The 26,064-nt window shown below is 40.6% G+C and overlaps 2 protein-coding genes across 11 annotated transcripts; both read right to left on the bottom strand.

Moving 5' to 3' along the window:
• Positions 1-7,659: 7,659 nt before the first annotated feature.
• LOC140998490 (uncharacterized) lies at positions 7,660-12,022 on the bottom strand. The gene is made up of 2 exons (XM_073468796.1): positions 11,808-12,022; positions 7,660-8,581 (listed from the first exon to the last, which is right to left on the bottom strand). The coding sequence occupies exons 1-2, from the start codon at positions 11,992-11,994 to the stop codon at positions 7,806-7,808; spliced, it is 963 nt and encodes a 320-aa protein (XP_073324897.1). The 5' UTR covers positions 11,995-12,022; the 3' UTR covers positions 7,660-7,805.
• Positions 12,023-13,967: 1,945 nt separating this feature from the next.
• On the bottom strand, positions 13,968-25,277 carry zc3h11a (zinc finger CCCH-type containing 11A). 10 transcript variants are annotated; one of them, XM_073467647.1, is made up of 18 exons: positions 25,195-25,277; positions 24,781-24,858; positions 23,512-23,583; positions 22,436-22,583; positions 22,223-22,342; positions 21,319-21,442; positions 21,024-21,206; positions 20,853-20,918; positions 20,569-20,742; positions 20,210-20,287; positions 20,005-20,103; positions 19,768-19,827; positions 19,132-19,656; positions 18,872-18,948; positions 17,165-17,741; positions 16,425-16,597; positions 15,829-16,031; positions 13,968-15,313 (listed from the first exon to the last, which is right to left on the bottom strand). In XM_073467647.1, the coding sequence occupies exons 4-18, from the start codon at positions 22,487-22,489 to the stop codon at positions 15,091-15,093; spliced, it is 2,736 nt and encodes a 911-aa protein (XP_073323748.1). In that variant the 5' UTR covers positions 22,490-22,583; positions 23,512-23,583; positions 24,781-24,858; positions 25,195-25,277; the 3' UTR covers positions 13,968-15,090. The 10 variants fall into 10 exon arrangements, with proteins under 10 accessions (XP_073323748.1, XP_073323750.1, XP_073323749.1 ...); XM_073467649.1 differs by having other exon boundaries at positions 18,872-18,945; XM_073467648.1 differs by lacking the exon at positions 24,781-24,858.
• Between the last annotated feature and the right edge of the window lie 787 nt (positions 25,278-26,064).

The following is a 26,064-nucleotide window of genomic DNA, read 5'->3' as shown; positions in this document are numbered from 1 at the left end:
GGTGAAACGTATTCGAGAAACTGAGACAAGTCCAGTTGCCTACGATATAGCCTCAAAGAGCCTCACCAGTAATCAACTTGGAACACAATGACAGACTAGGGTTTGATAGTTTATACAAGACCATCTCCCAGCAAGTCAATGTCACAGAGTACCTTGTGAAGAGTCACAAGGCATCTTTACTTCCTGATCTCACTATCTGAATGTTCAAGGGGTGATCTGTTTGAATATAGATCCTTTATCAGAGCCATTAAGCATGGAATTGAAGGCCGCACTGATGACAGTTGTGATCGTCTACAGTTCTTGTTGTAGTACACAAGTGGACAACCACATGAGTTGGTTAAGAGCTGTATTCACATGGAACCTTCAGCAGGTTGTGCTAAGGCAAAACAGATGCTAAAGGAGCCTTTTGGAGATGACTACAAGAAAGCAGAAGCGTACATAAAGGAGGCTTTGCGTTGGCAGACAATCAAGCCAGAAGATGGCACTGCACTACAATCTTTGGCATTATTCCTTACAGGCTGCTCCAACACGATGACAAATATTAGCTACATGGAGGACTTGGACAACACAGCCAATATAAAGGCACTAGCTTACAAGCTTCCATACAAACTCAAAGAAACGTGGAGAACGTACACCTCCAACCTACAAGAAACGACTGAAAAAGAGTGAGGCTCAAGGATTTTGTCAACTTTGTCAACAAGCAGATGAAGTATATATTATACCCCACAAACATAAAGGAAACCACCACAAGCATGAAAGACTCAGTCTGGCAGAAACCAAACCCACAATTTGCAGACATTCAAACCAAAGAAAGTATTTACAACAGCAGTTGTCCCCCCTACGGCGGAAAAGAAAGTCAAGACAGAAATCAACAAACGAGCAACACAAAAAAAATAGCCTATCTCAGCAGACAAAGTAGCAACACTTGTCTTCATTGCAAAGGGAAACAACACTGCCTCACAGTCTGCAGAAAATTAAGTGTTAATTGTGTTAAGGAACAAAAAGGAACTGATGCAGTGACAACATAGGCATTTTTGGATCCAGGTAGCATATCTACTTATGCTATAGTGTTGCTGATAAACAGGCTTAATGTAAATGGACGCAATACAAGCATCTCATTGCGAACTGTAGGAAACAAGTCAGTCGTCAACACCTCTATTGTGACTGGACTGGAAATAGGTAGCCTGGACCAGTTTGTCAAGCTTGCAGAGGTGTATGCACAGAAAACCATTCGCGTAACCAAAGACAATATTCCCTGTCAAGAGGATGTTAAGTCCAGTTGGCCTCACCTAAAGGAGGTAAAACTTCCTACAATACTTGCTTTCAAATATGTTTATTGGGAAACCAATCAATTAAAAGGAGAGCTATCGCAGGGCCTTCCTTCCTGCTGCTGTCAGACTGTACAACCAGCACTGCTCCCAGTAGACCTCACATGTGCACTGTGCAATACAAAACTCTACACATATCCACACACTTTCTGGTTTGCACTAATTGGACAATTTTTAAGACCCATATTTATTATTTATTGTTTGTAAATAACAATACCAAACTGTTTATACTTACACTGTTGATATTATAAATACTATGTCATATTGTAAATACCAAGTTCATATTGTAAATACTATGTATATACGAGTTAATTCTATTTCTTATCTCTTATTACATTGTTTATTTTTTACTTTTTATTATTCTTTAAGTGTGATACTGTCCTTTGGCTGCTGTGACTAAGGAATTTCCCCATTTGCGGGACAAATAAAGGAATTCTGATTCTGATTCTGATAACAGAGAAATTAACAATCGACAGTTATGTTTCCTTTTTTGTTTTTTACAGAAAGTAAGAAAAAGTAATCCCTGACAACAATGACTAATGACAAAAACGAATAGCAAATAAACAAACAGAAACCTGCAACAACAAAGCAAACGAAACAACAACAAAACAAACAAACAAAAAAAAAACACAACAACAGTGCATACACACTGGGAGGTATCAGGGCTCCAATCTCTCTTTCCCACTCTTCTTTTATCCTGTCCATTTTGGGAAGGCACATGTTTTGTAGTGTCTCATATATTTGCGAGATTATGTAACGTGGGTTGGGGAACAGATTAAATAAACGCTCTAGCTTGTCTGGGTTTGCCTTCTCAAAATTAGGAAGGTGTGTTCTAACATAGTCCTTAATCTGGAGATAACCGAAAAACTGATTCCTTGGCAAATTATATCTTTCTTGGAGTTGCTGGAAAGAAGCAAAAGTCCCTTCTATGTATAGGTTACCAACAATACAGATCCCTAGTCGCTTCCAGGTGGTAAAGGCCCCATCCAGAGCTGAGGGAGTGAAAGAGGGGTTTGCTGTCATCGGTAGCAAAAATGATACTGCCTTGAGCTTGAAATGATTCCTTAGTTGTTTCCATATCCTAATTAAAGCGTAAATTACAGGGTTATCTTTAAAGCAAGTTCTATTGACTGGGATGGGTGATAGTATAACTGCTTTAATAGAGTATGGTAGACAGTCCTCCCGTTCCATCTCTAGCCCATCATAGGGTGATGGGTTGTCATCTAACCAGTATACCATAAAGCGTATCCCAGTGGCCCAGTAATATAAAATAAAATTAGGCAGTGCCAGCCCCCCATTGGTTTTATGTTTACAAAGAAGGTCCTTTTTTATTCTATGAGACTTGTAATTCCATACAAAAGGGAGAATGATTGAGTCCAGTTTACTGAAAAAAGATTTGGCAAGGTATATAGGCAGGTTTTGAAAGAGAAAAATCATCTTAATAGCATTCACTCTGCCCAATAGAAAAATGGGGAGTATTTTCCAAAATGGTATACTGCTTGCTAGCTTATTTAACAGGGTGGGGAAATTGGCCTTATAAAGATCAGTATACTTCTTAGTGATTACTATCCCGAGATAAGTTAAACTGTCTGATGCTATTCTGAGAGGAAACTTCCTACAATACAAGCTGAGGTTGGATTGAAGCAATGCGAAGGAGACGAACAAATTGACTGAAGGCACTGCAAATCAAATCTCAGTAGTTAAGCTACAAGAGCTTTGGTAACTGTAGTTCAAGCAGGACTTTCCTGATGCTGGACAAAACGAAGACATTGAAATGTCCAAGGATGATCACCAGTTTATTAACATGGTGTCTCATTCCACAAAACTTGCTGATGGTCATTACAAGGTTTGCTTTCTGGTGAAGGACAAGTCCTTGTGCATGCCAAACAACAGAGCAGTTGCAGAGCAACATGCGTTGAACGTAATGAAAAGATTCAGCAGAGACATCAAATTTTATGCAAAATATGTTGCATTCATGGATGACCTCAAGAAGTGCTATGTAGTGAAGCTTGACAGTGATGAATGCAAGCCAGCTGAGGGGAGAACATGTTATCTGCCTCACCATGGAGTCAGACATCCAGTCAAACAAAAATTATATGTCGTCTTTGACTGTGGAGCAAGCTATCAGGGAATGTCGCTGAACCAACAGCTCCTGCAGAGACCGTACCTAACAAGCTTGTTTGTGGGGGTCATCATGAGGTTTCGACAAGAGACTGTGGCAGTCATGGTTAACGTGGAGGCCATGTTCCACCAGGTCAGAGTCAGCGATGAAGACACAGACCTGCTCAGATTTCTATGGTGGTGAAGGGAACTACGAGCAGGAGCTGGTTGAACACAAGATGTTAGTACACATCTTTGGCGCAACATCATCACCAATCATTGCAACCTTTGCGCTTCAGAAATGAGCTACAGACCTTGAGGATGAATTTGGTCCAAAAGCGGCCAAAACAGTCAAGAAAGATTTGTATGTAGACGACTGTCTCAAGTCAACTACTGATGAAGACACAGCAATCACCCTTTGCGCTGACTCGAGGAGTATGTTGGCGAAAGGTGGATTTTGACTGACAAAATGGTCAAACAACAGCAGAAAGTTGCTCAACTCAGTTCTTGAAGAGAATAGAGCACAGGGATTTCAAGATCTGGAATTGGATGAAAGCAACTTGTGGATGGAGAGAGCTTTGGGAATCCAGTGGTGTGCTGAATAAGACCACTTCAAGTTTATGATCAACTTCAAAGAACGGCCACACATTAGGAAAGGCCTGCTCTACCTCGTTAGTTCCATCTTTGAGCCTTATTGCTCCAGTAATGCTGCCTGGCAAATGAATCCTGTAGGATATATGCCAGCAAAATTGTGACTGGGACGAAGAGCTGCCGGAAAATATCATGAAGAGCTGGGAAGAGTGGATCTCAGGTCTGCAACAGCTTGAGTAATTTGGGGTTGACAAATGCGGCAAGACAAAGCAGTTCGGTGCACCAGTCTTTGCTCAGCTGCATCATTTCGCAGACACAAGTGAAGACGCCAATGGAACAGCAAGCCAACTACTGCTACGCACTGCAATTGGTGAAACTCAATCCACCCTGATGATGGCGAAGGCAAGGGTTGCACCGTTGAAGTATCCAACCATACCAAGAATGGAACTGACTGCAGCTATAGTTGCAATCAAGATGGACAAGCTTTTAAAGAAAGACTTGAACTGGAACTTCATGACTCAATCTTTTGGACAAGTAGCACTTCTGTGCTAAAATACCTGAAAACATGTAAAATCTCACTTATATTGCATCTGTAATGTTTTGGAGGTCGATAACTATGATAATCATTTGCTAGGAACTGCACTATTTTATTTTGAAAGTCTGGTGAGAATAGCTTTTTCCAGGTGGTAACCCCCCGGGCAGTCAGGCAAGGGAAGAGTGGAGCCAGACAGTTGGGGGTTTTTTTTACCTCTAACTGTGGAACAATTCTTGCTGTAATCATAAATAACTTTTGTGTGACGGGTCCCTTTTGGACAAATTTGACACGGACTAAATTTGGCACAGTTCAAAGATAATATCAATGAATGGTGATGACATTCAGAGGCAGACACGGAAGAAGAAGTGCTCATAGGGCTTACCACTCTAGAGTAGAAAAAAAGAAAAGAAAAAATGAAGAAAACACAGACAAGAAACACAGAAAATACAGGTAAAAAATACATCAATTTAGCCTTTTTTCCTTAGAAGAAAAGTTTATTCAAAAATGAATATTCAGTCATTGAACCTGAACCTCCTGTGTCTTTGCCCATTCAGTCGCCACTCCCCTGCCAGCATTCCACGCTGGGTCCTCCCCGTCCCAGGCCCGGCCCTAGCTGTATGGCTAAATGAGCCACCTAGCTAATGGCAGATACAGTTAGCAGCAGTTAGCAGTTACTCTGCTTACATGCTGCCCCCTATTTGTTGTATGAATTTGGCAGGGAGCCAATTCTTATATATTGCACCTTCAAAGTTATTATTAATTATTGCTATTATTAATTAATTTGCTTTTTCATGACTTGAATGAAAAGTGTCTATAAAAAGTATTCAACCCCTTGGATGTTTTCCCGTTTTATTGCTTTTATTAATGGAAACATGGTCAATATACAGAAAATATACCATAAAAAATTACCAAAAAAACTGTAACTTTATTGTTTAATGTGAAAACACATTTCTACAAAGCAATGTCAATTAATTAAGAATTTACAATGTAAAATTAGTGACTGCATAAGAATTTACCCCCTTTAAAGTAACCAACCTAATTCAACAGAGGTCCAGCCAATCAGTGCTAGTAGTCTCACAATTACTTAAATGGAGATCACCTGAGTGCAGTGAATGTGTTTCAAGTGATTTTTAAGTATAAAGACACCTGTGTCTGAAGGTCCAGTCACTGGTTAATCAGTATTCATGGCTACGATTACACCATGAAGACAAAAGAAAACTCCAAGCAACTCTGTGAGAAGGTTATTGAAAAGTAGAAGTCAGGGGATGGATACAAAAACATTTCCAAGTCACTGAACATCCCCCGAGTTCAGTTAAATCCATCATTAAGAAATGGAAGGACTATGGCACATGTGTAAATCTGCCTAGAGTGGGCCATCCTCACAAACTGAGTGACAGTAATGAGGGAGCCACCAAGACACCTATGACTACTCTGAAGGAGTTAAAAGCTTCAGCAGCTGAGATGGGAGAGACTCTGCATACAACAACTGTTGCTGGGTTCTTCACCAGTCAAAGCTTTATGGGACAGTGGACAAGAGAAAGCCACTGTTGAAGAAAGCTCATTAAATCTCCACTAGAGTTCACCCAAAACCATGTGGGAGACTCCAAGGTCAAGTGGAAGAAGGTTCTTTGGTCTGATGAGACCGAAATGGAGCTTTTTGGCCATCAGACTAAATGCTATGTTTGGCGGACACCAAACACTGCAGATATCACCACAAACACACACTCCCCACCGTGAAGCATGGTAGTGGCAGCATCATGCTGTGGGGATGCTTCTCAGCAGCAGGCCCTGGAAGGCTTGTAAAGGTAGAGGGTAAAATGAATGCAGCGAAATACAGGGAAATCCTGGAGGACAACCAGATTCAGTCTTCAAGAGAACTACGACTTGGGAGAAGATTCATTTTCCAGCAAGACAATGACCCGAAGCATACAGCGAAAGCTATGCAGAAATGATTTAAAGACAACAAGGTGAATGTTGTGGAGTGGCCAGAAGAGTGGCCAGACCTCAATCCAATAGAGAATTTGTGGCTGGACTTGAAAAGGGCTGTTCACATCTGATCACTGTCCAACCTGAAAGAGCCGGAGCAGTTCTGTAAAACAGAATGGAGTAACATTGCAGTGTCCAGATGTGCAGGCCTGATTGAGACCTATCCACACAGACTCAGTGCTGTTATTGAGGACGTGCATCTACTAAATACTGACTTGAAAGGGGTGAATACTTACGCAATCACTTTTACATTATATATTTTTAATTAATTGGCATTACTTTGTAGAAATCTGCTTTTACTTTGACATTAGTTATTTTTTTGTTTTGTATATTTTTTGAATAGTGACCATGATTCCATTTATAAAAACAATAAAAGCAGAAAACATCCGACAGGGTGAATACTTTTTATAGTTACTGTAGGTCAAGTGTCATGACCTGTCAAGGTTAGTTAAGTTCCCCTTTTTCTTATCCTCATGTTTCATGTCTTGTTGTTTCCTGTTCTACTTTGTCACTCTCATTTTGTCTGTGTCTGGTTCCCTCATTTCCTGCCCTCCGTATATTTCTTCAAGATAGAGGTTGCTTACTAGAATTCCTGACAGCAGTGCCTCTGGCTTGGTCACATAAATAAACAGACGTTTCTTGCAGCACAGCAGACATGTTGACTTGCTGTAACGTAAGCAAATGTAATGGCTGTTTTCCATGTAGGTCAGCCACTTCCAGCTCTGGTATTGCGTGTGCTGGCTCACTGTCAATACTTACTGGGACACCTTCAGCAACAAAACAGACATTTTTGTCATGTTACACAAGTCAAGTCAAAATGTGCTGTGAGAAGGGTCTGTTGTCAGTTTTTATGGGTGGGAAGCCAGTGAGGACTCTGTTCTCTGGCAAATACAGTTTTACAATGCAGTGGACAATCATTAATGTATGCTGATTTCATTTCCATTTCCAAATAACCTACAACCTGTCTGTCTCTCTGCTCATGTTGCTGTGGTGACCACTGTTAACGTGTCTGCACATTTTAGATATAAAAAAAACACAGAAAAACACTGGCAGGTAAAATGTTAAAATTATCCTTATAATTTCTTGTGGTGTCCATCAACACAATCAATGGATGAGAAATCTTTATGTACCGCACTTTATTGCACAACAGACAAGACGCACAGTCAAACAACTTTATTCTACACTGTTTGAAACTGAAATTTAGCCACTTGAAGCATTTCAGAGTTTACAGATGGTCAGTATAGCTTCCTCTTGTGAGTCTTTGTTCACTTAGAGTGTGGTGCTCGGCTCCAAGTGGCCCTCTCTCTAGTGTGGAGCCTGAAGTGAGTGTTGAGGTGCGCTGACTGGTTGAAGCATTTCCCGCAGACATGGCAGCGGAAGGGCTTTTCCCCTGTATGAATGCGGTGGTGCCTCTTGAGCATGCTGACTGTGGTGAAGCTCTTTCGGCACACTGCACAGCTGTACGGCTTCTCCTTGGTGTGCCAACGCATGTGGACCTCCAGCTGGCAGGCAAAGCTGAAGCCCTTCCCACACTCTTTACAATTGTGCCACCTCTGGATGCTCTGGCTTGGGTGAGAGGAGCGAGGTGGAGGGGGCTTCAGGGATCTCACATTCTTCATCTGCAGTATGTGTGTGCTCTGTTTTCCGTTTGAGCGAAGTAACCCTTTAACCTGCTGAGTCTGTTTGCTCTGAGCTGCTCTGCAGTGTGAATAAACAGTCATGGAGGATGGTACGCTGTTGGCTGGCTGCTGTTTCCTGCTGTCCTCACCGTCACTCTCTGCCTTAATCTCCTGGGATGTTGGTGGAGGTGGGGAGACACTTTGTCTGCCACACACAGTCTGGGTTGGAGCAGGATGTGGCCTCGGTAGTGGTTGGACATGACTGCAGTTTCCTTCCTCTGAGTCTCTCTCTTCTTGTGAACTATCTGTTTGAATGTTTCGGAGTTTTGGTTCTTCTTTAATCTGTGGCAGCAGGTCCACACTGCCTCTCCACTCAGACTCACAGCGCTGATCATCTTCTTGGGGCTGGACAGAGTGAGGCTCTGAAAGGTTACAAACATCACAGTCATGCTAGGTGTATATACATATGGTATCACCCTGTCCAGGACAGGAATTACCTACAAGACTTTTTGGTAACACATTACAGATCTGCAAATGTCATGGTAAATAGCAGGTTACATTACCATGCAACATATTTGAAGTTTCTTTGAAATGACCCCCAAATTAACACATTAACTCAAAATGTATTGGAAATAACCCCAACATTATTTGATAATAGTATTCTTCTATTTTTCAACAAGAAGTTATAAAATAGTTGGTAATTTCTTTAATACATTTACAGGAAACATGTTCTGTATTTTCAGTAGATCAGTCCAACTGTGGAACAATTTTACTAAATGTCTATGTTTACAGTAAGCCTCGTATCGTCATCGCAATATTTTTAATATCGCGATGACGAAATGCTACGATTATGTCATGGGACAGTGTTGATACTTACAACCTACGTTGTGGCTATTTTGCTCATACAGTTCATGGATCTAACAAGGGAAATCAGTATGAATGCATTCTCCTGTGTCTCCTTGTCATTGTATTGTTCTGTTTGAACAGCAGAGGGCGCAGTCATACTGCTCAAGAAGACTTGTTCTCATAAGACCCGCCCTGCTCCGCCTCTGATTGGTTGGCTTCATTGAACGAGTTCTCGATGCCTGACTCTGTTACCTCACACAGACGCTCTAATGTCTGTTTTCGGCGGTGTTTAAGCTGTAGTAATACTCTGACCTCTTCACTCACTCTCCAGAGCAGCTTTTTACTGCAAGAGTGTCTCTAGGCTCTTTAGGTGGAGCAAGCAGGCCGACTGTCTGCTACCCGGTGTATCTGCTTCACCTAAAAAGCCCAAAGACACCGCAGCTGCAAAAGCCTTTAATTTTACTATAGAAGGAAAGCAGAAGGACCGCAAGTAAAAAGTAAAAACACATTGGAAACAAATAATAAATGCTGTGTACATCTCATCTATTATTCCAGGACATTGTTCAGGTCAGAGAGAGAGAGAGAGAGAGAGAGAGAGAGAGAGACTGAAGAGACAGAAACTAGTTGGACGTTTCCTGGATATGTACTAATGGAATCACCTGCTATTCATTAACTGCTTATTGGATTATAACAGACCATTAGTAAAAATAATATTGGGGTAATTTTTAATACATTTTGTTGTGATTACTGAAGTAATTTGGGTGTAAATTCAAGAAATATGATGCACCTACTTACCATGGATTTTCCAGTGTTACCAACTTTGTTTTTTTTCTTTCAGTATGCCATGAAAACAATGCTCCAATTTCACTGTTTTGACTAAAGTCCATTCTAAAATCAGCTAATTTAACCTTGCTTGCTAAAATCACATCACCATTAGACTTATGAAACAATTTCAGTTCTAAGATGAATTGATAGGTTGCACTGCTAAATCAAGCATACATATTCTTCATCTATGCTCTGAGAATGGGTTGGCGGGGGTCCCACTGCTATATCTGTGCTTTTTTCACTCGATCCCACATACACTGTCCTGCTGCCATAAATGCACATGAGAGCACCAATTATGGATTAATCCACAGCTGAAAATAGTCCCTATTTAATGCACTATTTTCTCCTGTTTGAATAATGTTTGCTGAAAACTACAATGACCAGCTGTTTCAGGAAATTACAAAGCCTTCTAAAAAAAAAACTACATATTTGTGAGTTGAAGTCTTCAGTGACAGCCACAGACTGAGTAGGGACACATTGCTGGTTTTGGTCTTTTCCTATAATTCACTGACAACAAGAAAAATAATAGAATGACACCAGTTAGAAATAATCTGTTTACCAAACTACTCATTGAAACATAATTTTGCTTTGGTTTCTGACCTGCAGTGAACTCATCTGTTTACACTTGAGCTCTAACATAAGATAGCTCTGTCTTTGGTTCTCAGTCACTCTTGTCTGTTTTTTCTTTTCTTAATAAGAGATGAATTAGTTGAAGCAAAGGCCCACCATCCCTTCAACTTGTCATGTATCAATATTCCCTATATTAAGTCCTTAACAGGCTGATATTGTAAGATTATGCTACTTTATTCTGGGATGGGTCTGTAGACAATTTCTTGGAAAGAAATATGTAGACTATGCGATCATACAATTAGATCCAGATTCTTAACAGCATGATAATTGCAACGCGCTATTGTTGTTCCATAATTGTTTCAATGCTATGAGAAGCAATTCTACCGACACACATTTCTTCTAAGCCTCAAAATGTCTCAAACTCTTAGTACTTTCACTTAGTGCTTTAACTATGTAAGATTGGATAGCTGATAACTGTCTACGGCTTAACACTGACAAAACAGAAGATCTTATTTCTGCCCTGGGTGCTGTTGTCCTGAAAGCGGTTGGACACCTTGGCTTTTTATCCTCCTCTGTTTAACCGGCCCTCCATAACCTAGGTGTTACAATGGGTTTTACTCTTGAACAGCACGTAAATTGTTTGGTTCGTTCCTGATTCTACCAGCTAGAAAGATTCTTGTAATCACTTTTAGCCGCCTTTGTTTGCTTAGTTTTTCATATATATAATATAATATCATGTAATAATATAACTTTATAATTATTATTATGACCATGTCACTGTATGTGTTCTGTTAGCCAAATATTACAGTCACAGAACCAAGTTCATAAAATAAGGCTGTATGAAGTTAGACACAAAGTCAATATCACAACCAGTGTCACAGCAATACTGCAACACACACACAAGTCATCCTGTCCATCACTCATCCTCAAGACAGACATGGTTTACAGCATTTTAACTTAGGCTGGAATGTTGGGAAATGTTAAACTGCCTGTCTTTGTAAACATGATCTCGTTGGAGAATTTCTGCACAATAACTAATGACGGACAGGACTTGATCACACTGAATCACTCCTCAGCCCGAAACATTTTCATTGCTGTGACATTATTACAACACATTGTAAACAAACCCACATTCTTGGCCGCTGAATCATGATGGTCTCGGTCTATTATTAATACTTGGCTATAATTGTTGGTATTGCTTTAATGCTCAGCTTCTTTTACAGTTTTACTGTCCGCTTCCATTCAGTACAATACATAAGATGCATATGACACAGGCTGATGTCAGCACGATTCTATGATTCCGTGAGCACAGCCCCGTTAAAAACGGATATATTTTGAATGAGGTTTGGTGTGACATTCAGAGCATATCGATGACAGGCAGCACAGCCAGCAGCTGCTGCTCCTCACCTGGCTGCAGCAGGAGCCGTTGGACGGCTACATTGAGGAGCCGTTTGAGCCGCTCGTTCTCCTCTTTGGAGCGGAGGATTTCGCTCTGATACTCCACCACCGTGTCTTTAATGGCGCCAAAGATCTCCTCTGCGGCCGCTGTCAGCCTGTCGTTCAGAAACACGTTCAACAGCTCCAGTTTGGTCATCTTTCCTACCGCTGTCTCCAGAGGCGGAACGTCCTTCTGTTTACATCCACTCACCCGGAAGTAGAAGCAGACCGGCTTGTGCGTGCTGTCAGTGCTCAGCATGGCGCTCACAGGGACTGTGGTGGTTTGGAGCGCCTCCTGCTGGACAGGAGACGACACAGCACTGATGGTATATAAATGTACTGCACCCAGTCAGATCCCAGTTATACTTTCTGTTTTCGCCATATTACATTTGTTGTAAAGAAGTTTTTGTTTCTCCAGAAGTGCTTTGAAAATAATCTCATAAATGACAAGGCTTAATTACAGCCAGCAAAACAGGAAACTGCCCTGGGGCCCTGACCTCCCAGATCACCTGGTTCTCTGTGGCATTTGGTTTTCTGCTGTTTCTTTAAACTGTAAATGTATTTATCCATTTGTTTAGTTGACAGGGACAGTGCACATCTTCTTAGCTGTACTAGAGTTGGTTATAAACTCATTTAAATCTGCAGTCCCTGCCCAGGAGACAGATTCAACTCCTCTATTCTGCCTGGTAGCTCATAACATATATACTTAAACTTCTGGTTGATTTAGTAGCACACAATAGACTATACAGGTTACAGGTAAGACCTTTATTTACCATGTCAAGGACTTAACAATTATTATATTTTAGAAGCATCTGAAGCCACTGAAATAAATGTCGTGTGAGTGTTTCTGTCACTTCGTGCGGGAACCATTGGTGTTTTTAATTGTCTGTCCTGCAGTCATCTTTGGGTTTGAGGAGGAATGTTTTCATAGATTGGCTCATATCTTTCTGAGCCACACGTTTCTTAAGAGACTCGCAGGTGCTGTGCCGCTTCAGGTCGTATTCCCCTCCGTGTGAAATAGAGAAATAACTCTTGCAAAGTTTGCAAAAAAAAAAAACTCGGTGAGAATCGTAAAGAGTCTCCCAGTCTCTGTTGTAGCTGCATCGTCGTTTTTTGTGGTAGTTTCCAAAATCTGCATCCTGTTTTCCTCATTGCGGGGGCGGGACAGCGGAGACTGACAGGTTAACTTGACTGACTGCGCAGTTTGATTGACAGCTGCGGACACAGACCGGGGGTGACAGCCGTCCCTCCTTCCTTCACAGCCATTGGATAAATGACACATTTTAGAGGAAGCATCTGTCCTGCAGTGGTTTGACTTTGAAAACTAGAGCCAATTCAATTGCGGGACATCATCTCAATATGTGGGACGCGGGACAAATGTGGTCACCCTACTCCATGCTGATGGAAAGTCAGGTGAAGTTTCACAGTCCACAAAACATTTCTGGAGCTTCACAGCAAAACAGCATTCTGCTCAACAACTGAAGTAGCTGGAGACTTGATTTAAAATGTAGAAAAGAAATTCAAATATAAATCAATAAAATGGCTCCACACAGGCATAATCCAAGTCTCTGGAGGCCCCAAGTTCCTAAATTGATTTGAACAGACATGGTCGAGCTCGTGCACACACTACAGAAGGGGTGCATGCTAATGCTTTTAGCTTTGCAGCTTCAGTGAAGATTTCAGCTGTAGAAAAGGGTGTCATTATTTTTTTCTTATCATGGTGAACTTATGGGAACTAGTATAGCAATAACCCTTGAGTATACACTTAGTTGCAAGATTAGTAAGTATTGCTTGCTAAAATTGATGCAGGGTAGTCCTGCAGTAAATCCTGTCCTCATGAAGGCTATAGTGTTTTTTTTAAGTTTTTGAAGACTGTTTTAAAGAAGTGTTGATTCAACTGTATGATCATTTAGGAGGCTGCAGTTCGTGCAGCTGTTGATCTAATTCTTACTTTTACCCAACTGTATTTTTATGTCTGATATGATATAAACATAGGCCATTAAAAGTAAACAACCAATTATACATTTCTGTAATACTTCCAACATCTCAGCCTGATGTCAGTCACCAAACCTGACACAAAGTACTGACTGACTTCTGTCTTAAATCATCAGTCAGCTATTGATCCTGCTGGTCATTAGAAGCATTTTTTTTATTTACATGGTAGTTTGTACAAGTCACTTCGAACAGTGTATTTGTGGGAAAGGGTCAGGACAGAGCAAACATGTATTAAGACCAAAAATCAGTTTCTTTTCTCAACAACATTGAGGAGAAAAAGGCAACTGAAGACAGCATTGTTGAACTGAAATACAGTGTTTGCCAATCATATACAGAACATATAAACATCAGAAGTCCCTGAGGTGTTCATTACAAATACCAGAGAGCACTTATCCCAGACTAGTTATTTCAAAGTATGCCCACTGAATAAACGAACTGGTTAAAAAAGTACACACATTATAGTCAAACATTATAAAACCACTTAAGGAAAGTCACAGGCAGAAGGTGCACTTCATAAGAAAATTTATAGACCACATATACCTGATGGATAAAACAACCAAACAGTAAAAAGACTGATGAACTTTGGAAATGTTCTTAGATTCTGACCTGAGCTTTGTTCACTGGGTCATAGTTGAAGTAACCTTGATTTAAATGTCATAATCTGGGATTTAGCTGTCAACAGATGTCTTGTCCACTCACAGATATTTAAAAAAAAATACATGTTGTTGCGGGCAGGCTACTCTAAGTGCAGCAGAATGTATTATTTCGATAATTAGCTTGCCATTCCCTTTGCATACACAGTATACACAAATGACTTCTCTCTCAGGTGACACATTCATCATTCCCAACATTTAACTTCCAGGAGTTCCTGACAGGATGTTCTTCACATCTCTCAGCACCAGAGCTGAGCTTTTTTCATTTTCTCTTTTAGGGGCCTGAAAAATTTCCCACTGATCATGGAACGACATAATTAAAAAAACAAAACAAAACAAAACATCTAAGCCCGTTGGAATAACCCCTGGGCCATCAGATAATCTAATGGGGAGGAAATGAAAAAGAGAAGATGTCTCAAATGCAAAGAACAAAAAATATTAACCTAAAGCTTAAAATACGTTCAACTTTTAAGAAAAAAAAAGTCTTTCTAAAACACTCCATGGAAGATAGTTGTTGATGGTCTTCAATTCTGGGAAATATAGTCACAAGACAAGGATGTGGGTGACTAGTTGGGGTGGGGCCTTGATTGTGCTTGATGGAGCCCTCAGCTGTCAATCATCTCCGACAGTTCCTGCAGCAGGTCATCCTCTCCGATGCCAGGGTCCACGTCTTCGCCCTCCAAATGGTCCTCAGTGAATTCATTGATAAGCTCCTCAAAGTCATCCACAGCAGAGCTGGAGGCAGCGGCGCTGGAGGTGGAGGCAGTGCAGGATGCAGCTACGCTCGTTCTCCGTGATTTGGGTTGAGCAGGAGTCTTCAGGACTGGGCTGAAATGTACAGAGAGTCTTGTTATTTACCTAAATGCTGTATTCATGTCATACATGAAAAAAACATCAAAACATCTTCCTTTAATTGTCTAATTTTTCTACACACTACACATGTTTGATGTAAAAGTTGGTATGGATGAAATTAAACACTGATGTATGGGAGATCTTTTGTTATATAAAACAGTAATTTATTTAAGAAAGCGTAACTGACTGATTGTACTTAATCAAAATTTCACTTTCCTCACTTGGGGAGTGACAAAATATTTGAGTTCACATTCTAGAGTCAACCAAACATTTCAAGGTCAACAGGAAACAACTGTTATGGTGGTCTGTTGTAATACCATTGTTTCTTTGTGATCACAAAATTATACAAATTCCATTAAAAAATGCTGAAAATGAAGCAGGAGATAACCGGAGAGCATCCCCACACCTGCCTACAGATATTTGCTTGGTTAAATCTGACATTACAAATAAGTAAGTGTTACTAAATTTAAAGTTAAGGTTTTAAGCTCTACCTTTGGGGGACTGTACAGGCCTCTCTGGCAGCAGCAACACTGACAGTCGGCTTGGTTTCTTGGTTCAGACTCTGTTTGAAGACAGGGACAGTCTGGAGCTCCTCTCTCAGTGGGCTGGAGCTGGAACCCGAGTCCAACAAGGTGCTGGGACTACAGGGAACAGCAGAGCTCAGCTGAGCCTCTGCACTGGAAGATGGGAACACCTGACAATGGAAGTCACTGGAGTAAGTAACAGCAATACATTGTTTAAACTGAATGACAATTGAACTGTAAACGGACAAAAAGGACAAGCTACATCAGAGAGAAACGATGTTAGTATGTCTATTTAACAAAAGGTCAATGTGTGAAGGAAATGTTGAGTGAACGTGCAAAAATAAAATGTGGGGGTTATAAAAACAAGGGAGGTATGCAAAATAATTGGTGGTTAAAAAATGTATGTAGGTAAATATAAAAATGAATGAAACATACACAAAAGAGGAAAAACATCATAATAAATGAGCAAAAAATAAATGTGCCACATCAAACTAATTAAAGACATGAAACATGAAAGACGTTATTGAAGAAAAAGGAGATGTACGATCAGTGTGCCGGCCTACCTGTGTGTCTCTGCATGTTGTCTCCTGCAGTGGCTCCTCCAGCAGTGTGGAGGCACTGTTCAGAGGTTTAACAGCAGCCACAGCAGACCGTGCTGCTCCCCTCCTCTTCTGGCCTGGTTTCACCTGCACTGCAGGCTTCATGACAGACGGCTTCACATTCAGTTTGGGCCTCACTGAAAAGCAAAGTATTAATGATATATAACTAATAGGTTTAACAATTCTTCATCTTTCTTTTCTATCGTTCCTGTGGAGGATTTGTTACACACATGTACTTTAGTACTAGTCTGGTACACAGGAAGCAGGCTGTGGGTATAAGCCTGCTATTGGCTGACTATTCCAGTCAAGATTCTCACACCCTTCTGCTATCTGCATGCTGCATGTTACCTTTTAGCAGGGGCGCCATTGCTGCACCCTGGGCTTAGTACTGCCCAAGACTGTTGTGATTGGTTTAAAGAAATACAAACGAGCCACAGTGCTTTTCCTTTTTGACAGAATGATCATGGCCAACCTTTCTTCACTCAGCACTAAAACACAGTGTGTACATAGGTCTGGCTATGTGAGACAAACAATCAGGTCTTTCCCTCATCCCAATTAAGTAAAACTGAGTTTCTTGTATATGAGATTTAGGGAATTGGGTGCCTGTTTTCCCTGCCTATCCAAGTCCAAGGTGAGCCATCTTAATCTTTGACAGAAACATGGGTTGCAAAATGAAGCATGAACAACAGTTTAAGGTGCAGTACCTTTGGTGTCTGTAGTGTGTTCTGGAGAATTCTTCTGTTTACTGTTGAGGGTTTGCTCAGCAGTAGTGGCGTCTGCAGCAGGACCTTGAGGAGCTGCTTTGGTCTGCTTGGCTGGTGAAGATGTCGTGGAGCTCCTTGTGTTTTTGTGTGGGATCTCCCTCAAGCTGTTGGGGCTCTGTGAGCAAGACTCAGTCTCATCCTCTAGTGGAGAAGAGCTCTGCTTCACAGGGGCTGAGCTAACAGCAGCTCCTCGTGTACGAGGAGTACTGTTGCTGTTCAGAGGTGAGGCAGTCTTGGATTTAAGGGGGATCAGTTTACGAACAGGGACCTTTTGGTCTGGAAGGGTATTGTCAGGGGCCGGAGTAGTGGAGGAAGGTGATGAAGAGCCTGGCGGTGTAAGACTGTCTTTAGCAGGAAACTTCCTCTTCAGCATTCCTTCAGCGGTCTGTTTCTGACAGGGTTCTGCTTCAGCGGAGCCTTTGGCCTGTTCCTCCATTTCCTGCTTGCGAAAGCGTTTCTCCCGCATGATCTCCTCGAAGGTCTTGACCTTGACGTTGTTACCATAGGCAATGCTTGTCTAGAAAGAAACAGGAGAATTCCAATCACACAAAGTGAACAGAATAACAAGCAAATAGAGCCCAACCGATTCATTAGTCTGCCGATTTGATCCCTTACATGGGCATGATACAGACATACTGGTATCGGCTGATTTGTTTACCGATATGCACCGATATTATATTTAGAATGGTGGCATCATGTACTTTGTGCAGCAGAGTGCACTTCAACTACATTATTAACAACACTTCAGACTCAGCAGTGCCAGCAGCACATATAGGAGACTGCATATATATATATATATATATATATATATATATATATATATATATATATATATATATATATATATATATATATATATAGTTATAGTTATAGTTAGTTATCGTCATATATTGTTAACCCTGTCCCTGCTTGCTAACATTAGCAAGGTTAACTAGCTAGCCAGCTATAGTACAGTCATTACAGTCAGTAACATAGCAGATTGAAACTAAGCGTCAGAATCTTTCTGCAGCTGAGAAGACAGTACAGTGGTTTAAGTCTGAGACAAGAGCGTTAACTTAATGCTGTACTGTAACCTAGTAAGTAAATAAACAACGTCCCCATCTATTTACTCTCTGTGAAAACAAGCTTATCATACTAGTTAATGCTAAATAACTGATGGCTTTAACAGTGAAATATTGCTAAAGATGACATGCACTGATAATAAAGAAAAAATATTTTCCGATTGGAGCTCATTGAAATAAAGGTTCGGAACAAAGCTGCAGCATGAATCTCCCAGCCATCTCACAGGTACTTGTAGATTACTTGAGTATTTCATTGACATTTTCTGCTACTTTTTCCACTCCCAAGGGAAATATGGTACTTTTTACTCCAAGGCTTTAATTATTACACAGCTATACTCACTAGTTATTCTTCAGATCAATATTTCATACATACAATATATGATCAGTTAAAATTAACTCAATTTCAACTCAACAAACCACACAGAAAAGGTCTATTTTTACTTCAGCTCAAAAATTCAGGATATCGGCTGCCATATCAGTAATTGTCAGATTTTCCACTCTTAAATTGGTATCAGTCTTAAAAATCCCATATTGGTCGGGCTCTACAAGCAATCACAGCTAATACTGCAGTGTCTTAATGCCATACCTCAGGAGAAGCAATGGGAGTTTTCATTAGCTTCTCGGTCACTTCAGCACTCTTCTCTTCTGATGTGATGTTTCCTGCTGAGATCAACAGAAATTCAGCAACATGGTACATGGTCAGATGAGGATCACCAAATTCAAAATTAAATTCAATTCAATCTGAAAGATATTTACAATAGTACGATTCACAACATTTCTGCATACATTCTTTGTGTCAACACACAAGGAACATAACTACAAAGCTCAAGACAAGCACTGTCTTACTTTGGGAAGCCAGTTTCTTGATGCGCAGTAGACGGGGCTTCTTTGCACCGTTCTCCTCAGTATCAGAGCTCTTCTTGTTTTCAGCCTCCAGCGCCTGCTGAGCCTGAAGCCTTGCTGCCTTCTCCCTGCGGATCTCTTCCAGGGTCTTTACTTTGACTCCCCCCACATTTATTGCCTTAGGACAAGGTCCAGCTGAGTCACACTCTCCCTGGCTCTTGCCTGGAGCTTTCTCCACAGTGTGCTTGGCTTTCTTGTGGCTGGGGCTCTGCTCCTGCTGCTCATCCTGTCTTTTCTTCCTGGCATGAAGGATCTCAGAGAATGTTTTGATGTGAGTGATAGAGTGGTCTTTAACGCTGATCGCTCGTTTGACACCCTTGGTGGTTTTGGTATTGTTGATTTCAGAAGCCCCAACTGAAGGGCTGTCTCTGGACTGAGACTTTGCTGCCTTCTCCTGTCTGATCTCCTCCAGAGTTTTGATGCGGATCTGCTCAGGAGCTTTCTTTGGCTCTGCGTTGGTCTCAGCTGCTTTGAAAGCCCAGGGACAATAATAAACAATGTTTTAATCACTCTGCATGATTAACATCTTTCCAGACATAGTTATCAATGTCAACCTCTCATGTTCTTCAGATTTGTTACCTGGTTGAGTTGCAACAGATCCAGCAGTCAATCCGAGTCTTTCCTTAATAGGCTTCAAAGCTACAGAAGCAGAAGAAAGAGAAATGATTAAATAAACATAATTAATTCTAGACTGTAAGTTATGAGCCACATGAAAACAACCTTTATGTTCATCATCAGAACATAGCTCTTTCCAACCTAAGATACATCCTCTATCATCCGCATGGAGTAAAAGGCTACAGGTGGACTCGTACTCACCCTTCTGCAGGGGCATTAATGGCTTCTCCTCGTCCACAACTCTTCCCAGACGCTCAGCCAGACTCCTTTTCAGTGGAACAGCTTCTCCACTTATTCCATCTACAACAAGGAAAAGTCATGAGCTTCTATTCTGAATTCTTAAGATTATCATTGTTAGCACTGCACTGATATCTGCTGACAAGATGCAACAAGAGTGAAAATTTACCAGAATAGGGAATCTTCCTGCCAAGCCTTTCAGCCACACTGCCTCTTGGTCTCACAGTCTCTTCAAAGACAAGGGGACCTGGGTTAAAACAGGGACCATGTGCTGGGTAAGAAGAGGGTATTAATGATTTCACTTGGCTTTATTACTGAAGGTAACAGTTACTGTATCATCAGTTTATTTGAATCTTTTTTTTTTTTTTAAATCTGTTTGACATTAACAGTGCTACCGTTATAAACATTAGCAATAGCTGTCTATCCAACTGTCAACCTAGCATGAATGATTTCTAGGTTTAATATTAGTTAATAGTTAGGTTTCCAACTCCCTCAAACCTAACAATCTCACAAATTCCTGCTCTTTACCATCTCTCGCCTCGTAGAGAACTGGTTGAAAAAAGGACTGTCTGTTTTCTTTCTCTCCGTTGGCCAAGGTATCAGTACTCTGAATGGGGTAACCAGCTCTCTTCATGCTGGCCTTCAGGGCCTTCCTCAGCCTGATCTCCTCTAGGGTGCTCACTCCAAAGTTCAATGAATCACCTGTCAAGACACAACATGAGCACATACACAGGATTTGAGAATAGTACAGCTTTGGTCACAAATTCTGATGAATTATGACTCCAAACTTTAGTCACTGACAACAGTCACACCTGATTTGGTTAGTTTTCTAGGAGAAGGTCCAACCCTGCTGTCCTCTCCCTCCTCTGAGACTGGATCTAGAAACATAAAGACATGAGTTGTAAAGACCATAAGGAATATCCTTTCTCAAAATGAAGGCTAGAAGAGACAAAAAAGTCATTCTGAGATCAAATTCAGCTCACCATCTTCATCTTCATCATCATCTGCTGGATTAATCACCACTGGTGGGTGGGTGGGACTCGGGACTGGCTCCTGAGCTTCTGTCTTGATGATCCCTCTGAGCTGGGGATTGGCTGCAGTGGGGAGAGGGGCAGCTGGTGGGGGAGCTGGTTCCTCAAGTGGCTGTTCCTTGTTCTTGCTTTGAGCTGGAAGAATTCCATCGATTATCATTACCATCTTTCATTACCATCTTTCACAGGTGGATGGCAAATCAACATTTCAATTCTTAGTTTGATTGATTAAACAAAGCCCACTCACATTTATCAGGTGGGACAAACGCGCCATCAATGTAGCGGGGCTTTTCATGGAAGAAGGCACAGTGTGGCTTCTGGCAGCCGGCTGCTTGGTTCTCCCAATAACAAGATATCTCCTTTCGATTTTTCTGTTTCGATGAAAGAGATAAACATGTAAGAGCATGCAGAGAGGAGGCAGGCTGACCCCAATTGAGTCAGATCAGGTGTCCATAAAATTGGCCCCAATATATGTGACCGCACAACTGAATTAAACAGAGTGTAAAAAAAACTGTATAAGTTAATTTCAGGACCCTTAAAATATTTACTATTCTGATCCTAATTTAGCTCTTGCTCAGTATAATCATGTTATTGTTTCTCCTAGCAATGAGTATAAAAAATGATGATTGTTCAAAAATGATTCAAGTCTGTGGCCTGAATACATGGTAGAGTCTGTTAGCTCTTATGTGTGGTGGAGCTACTATCTCAGATATTATAGAGGAGGAGCCAATATTTCAACCGGCCCTTATCTCCAAGGAAGGCATTTCGATTCATCACAGATTTTAGAAATCTACTGGACAAAGACAGATAAAGCTCACCAACAGGCAACGGACTTGACAAAGTTCAATTCTTCTTTTGAGTAGTAACTGTTAATGTAAGTTTATATTAATGCCAGTCTTTTGTGAACCTCCCTCATTGTGATGTAGCATATTGACTTGATGGCTTGTTGTGTAATTGCTTTTACAGTGCATTTAGTGTTCCTCACAACAGGTCCAGAGGCAGGAGTGGAGCTCCTGGCCCAGTATTACAGGGAAACTTTTCTACCCTCCGGTAATGGCCATTCAAGACAGACACAGCCTTGAGTGGGCAAAGCTTGAAGGAAATATTTTTGAGCATTCTTCACTTTAAAATGCATGTTCAAATTTTCTTACTGTGATCTCCATGTGGCGAAACTTGCACACAGTACGGAAGCAGCGTCCCTCCTGCCAGAGGTTGCAGACGATCTCATTGCCCATAGCTGCCTCACAGTGTCTGAAAGGGCAGCTGTCCCCCTGTACAATAAATGAAACACAGTAAGGCTCCAACACTTTCTTCTGGTCACACAAAGTGTTAACATTGGAGTTTTGTGCTCATATGTTGCCTACTTTAGTGCAGGTGGAATAGTAGAAGAAGTAGCAGTCATCTCCATGGTTGGTCATAGTAATGCTGGTATGTGTCTTGAGTGACGGGGGGGATGAGGTTATGACCTTTAAATCCAGCAGCTGGTTCTCTTCAGGGCCAACAGGACTCTCCCTGATAACACAGAATGCAGCGACACATAAGAAGAGAAATCTTATATCCATTATATCAAATCACTTCAAACATGCATGCACATGTAACATTAATACCAACAAAGCCTACCTGCAAATTTATTTTTCATACACAATACAATGACTTGCTCCGACCTGTACATTAGGGATTCTTACTGGAATCAAGTAAAATATCATATTATTTGGGTTTTAGACAACCTATAGGTGTTTTTTTTATCTTAAGTTTATGTTGTAGTTAGACAACACAAAATGGGACTCGTTCCTGTACTTTGAATGCAATCATAAATGCAAAGACGTAAAAATTATGATCACATGAGATGCTAAACTGGGATTAGGGAGACAAGAAGGGAAGCAGTTATTTTAAGGCAGTAGTATACTTAAGATGAAATAGACCACATGCAAACTCCAGTCAACCATAGGGCTCGAAACAAACATACATGTCCTCAGTGTGACCTAAGTTTGCAGAACAGTTTGTAGAACTGTTCTGACAGGGCCTTGCCTGCAGTTATGTGTGGGGGTTTCTTTCTTTGATTATATGATTTCAGGTTTAGTACTCTTCAAGGGCAGGGCTTGTATTGGAAATCCCTGTGTGCAAACCGTAAAAATCTCTATATTTCAGAATGTCCTACTCAAGACTGATTTATCGAATAAAATGAGCAGAGGAGAAGAAACTGTGTACAGAGTTGTAAATCATACAAGAATTAAAACAGGAAAACATGGGACACAATTGATTATGTGACCTGTTGACCAATCAGTGATGTTTTTTTTTATGGGAAGTAAACACAGCTCCTAAACATGTTCAATTAAAATGGTCACTATGCCTTCACACACATATACAGTCTTTAACTGGTCATTTCATCAGTACTAACAAGCCAGTTTTGATATTGTTTTTAGCATTGTGCCACCTTTACCTGAGGTGGCTGAGAAGATGTCTCCCTCCTGAGCGCACTGCTGGCAGGGTGTCTCCGTGGTGGTATGGAGTCCTGAAGGAACACTTGATCCGTGAGATAAGAGGAAAAGGGGGGTGGGTCGCCCAGAGACACTTGTCTTCCTACGACATCCCTTTTTTGAGACTCTCTGAGACATCTTTATCTCCGCCAGACTGCTAAATATTACTGATGGTGGGTGCAATAGAGTCCTTTGGGGATTTTTTTTATTATTTTTTATTAATAGGTGTAACCAATGAAAAGAAAGAAATATGGGGACATAAACAGCCAGAAAATAAAAAAAAAATAGATCCAAAAATGCTTAAATTGATGTGGAAAAAGGGGGGATAAACGTTGGATGGTGGGTGGAAAAAAAATCTTCAGCTTCTTCGTGGGCTTGGAAGGATTTTGCACACCTGGTGACATTTGAGTGATGCAGTAGAGAAAAAAGGCAGGATATTCAAGCTTCTAGAGATTTTCAGCTGTTGATTACCAATGCTGAAGAGAAAGAAAAAATCTTCTGCCAATGTATTCTGAAGGGGGGCAAGCTATCCATATCCAGGGATTCCCACAAAGGGCCAAGAGGATGGGTTTAAACCTATAAATCAATCAAAAACACTCCCCATGGAACTGAAAAGAGGTTATTAAGAGAGAGGCAGATTTGCACAAATACAAATAAGACATTTCCACACAGAGGTACAGAAAGCAATATGAGACAATAGCTCTCAGCAAGGACTTCCTTGAACAGAGGTCCAGGTTAGTGGACAAACTTACTGTCAATATGCTGCATTATCAACCCATGTTTACGCAGTTCAAGTAGCGTTTTCTACTATAGAATAGAGAACATTTGAATTTGCTATTCTCTGAAGCCCAGGCCTGGGCTGTTTATTTACTCTAGACATGGAGGCCTTAGTTCGACACTGATGATCAGCCTGAAGAACTACAACTCTGGCTTCCATCTTAAGGGACAGGGAAAATGCACTCTTAAGTAACAAAATAACATTTACACGAAAATAACAATTAAGAAAAGTACCGATTTGCGTTACAAGTAGAACTTAAACTATTTGTCTAGGGGCACAACATTAACGTTAGTCGTTCATCTTAAATTACGGGTAAAATATCTGCGACAGCTGACTGCACTCGACGTTTCTTGGCAAACAAGATATGTTACAGGTCACCTTCAATGTTGCCTTAGAATATGTATGGTCAAGCTTATAAACCAAGACAGTCAATAAAAAACAATCACATACTTACTGTTTAATAAAAAGTAGCCCAAAGCTAGCTGGAACGAACTGAGAGCGATTCCCAGCAGTGACGAAAGACACTGACTTACTGTTTAGAGATTGGCAAATATTAGAATGTCAGCTAAATATCCTAAATAATAAGAGTAAGTGTTAATTTCAGTTACACTGGCTAACTAGTGGCTGTTAACAGAAAATTGTGTATGTTATATCCTCCACAAGAGAAAAAAGTATAATCGTACAGTCAATGAATATTTTAGCTAATGCTACAAAACAGAGGCCTACCGAAACCACCAATCCTTCGCGACCTTATCGTTAGCGTTAGCTTTTATTTTGTCATTACTGTGGTATTCACTTTTTATATATTCTTACACTATACTGTAACAGCCAGGTATATTGTGAAAACAATGTATGCAGAGGTAATTACCAGTTTCAGTTTAAAAAATGTTTTTTTTAAAATGTGGTCTTGGGAAGTATCCGTCCCTGCTCGTTGACTGCCGCAGCGGCACTGAAGCAAAATGGCGGCAGCAAGATGAAAATACAAGGCAGGACCACCAAGTGTGCTGCGTTTGGGTCAAATGGAAATATTGTAAATTCGACAACTCTTCTTAAAGTTTGGAGCCCACTTGTGCTCCTAGCTGTGCTTTGTGCCACTTGATAACTTCCAATACGATTTAGAAGGAAATTTACTTTATTAGTTTAGGACGACCAAACAGTAAATTATACTGAATCATTATTGCATCAACAATAATAATCCAACAATATAATCTACAGTAGGATTTATATTTATATTTTATATGTCATTTGTTGCGCTGGTACAATTAAGTAAAGTAATTATGTGCTAATTTAGGACCTGTACCGTTCACGTTGCAATCAAGATGATTTCCACAAGGTAGCAGTGGAAATCCCTTTTTCATGTGGCGGATGTGCCTGCATGTGTAGTACTTTTATGTGGCAGCCTTCTTTATGTTCAGACCTACTTGAAACTAATAATTAAAATATTACAAATATTAACAAAGGCAGAAAGATAGTTAGTGGGGTAAAACCGGGTTTAATGTAACGTCCTTGGGTAAAACTAATTACAAGGTGATGTCTTTCATTGATCAAATTTGTAGGATACTATTACTACTACTACTACTACTACTACTACTACTACAATAATAATAACAATAACAATGATAATAATAATAATAATAATAATAATAATAATAATAATAATAATAATAATAATAATAATAATAATAACAATAACAACAACAACAACAATAATAGGAGGAATAATAAAAAAAATACTCCT

This window comes from Pagrus major, chromosome 6 (genome assembly GCF_040436345.1).
Source record: "Pagrus major chromosome 6, Pma_NU_1.0".
Taxonomy (NCBI): domain Eukaryota; kingdom Metazoa; phylum Chordata; class Actinopteri; order Spariformes; family Sparidae; genus Pagrus; species Pagrus major.
The sequence above is the reverse complement of the archived record's forward strand: the minus strand, read 5'-3'. Positions and strand labels throughout refer to the sequence as shown.

What these genes read in the sequence shown, in the direction of transcription:
- zc3h11a (XM_073467653.1), bottom strand. Translation starts at nt 22,489, where the DNA reads ATGACCAACCATGGAGATGACTGCTACTTCTTCTACTATTCCACCTGC. An exon ending in GTTTGTCCCACCTGATAAAT is followed by an intron (nt 21,207 to 21,318) that starts GTGAGTGGGCTT and finishes GAATTCTTCCAG; the next exon opens with CTCAAAGCAAGAACAAGGAA. An exon ending in CTCCCATTGCTTCTCCTGAG is followed by an intron (nt 17,742 to 18,871) that starts GTATGGCATTAA and finishes GTTTCTTTCTAG; the next exon opens with ACAAGCATTGCCTATGGTAA.
- LOC140998490 (XM_073468796.1), bottom strand. Translation starts at nt 11,994, where the DNA reads ATGACCAAACTGGAGCTGTTGAACGTGTTTCTGAACGACAGGCTGACA. An exon ending in ACGGCTCCTGCTGCAGCCAG is followed by an intron (nt 8,582 to 11,807) that starts GTGAGGAGCAGC and finishes GTAACCTTTCAG; the next exon opens with AGCCTCACTCTGTCCAGCCC.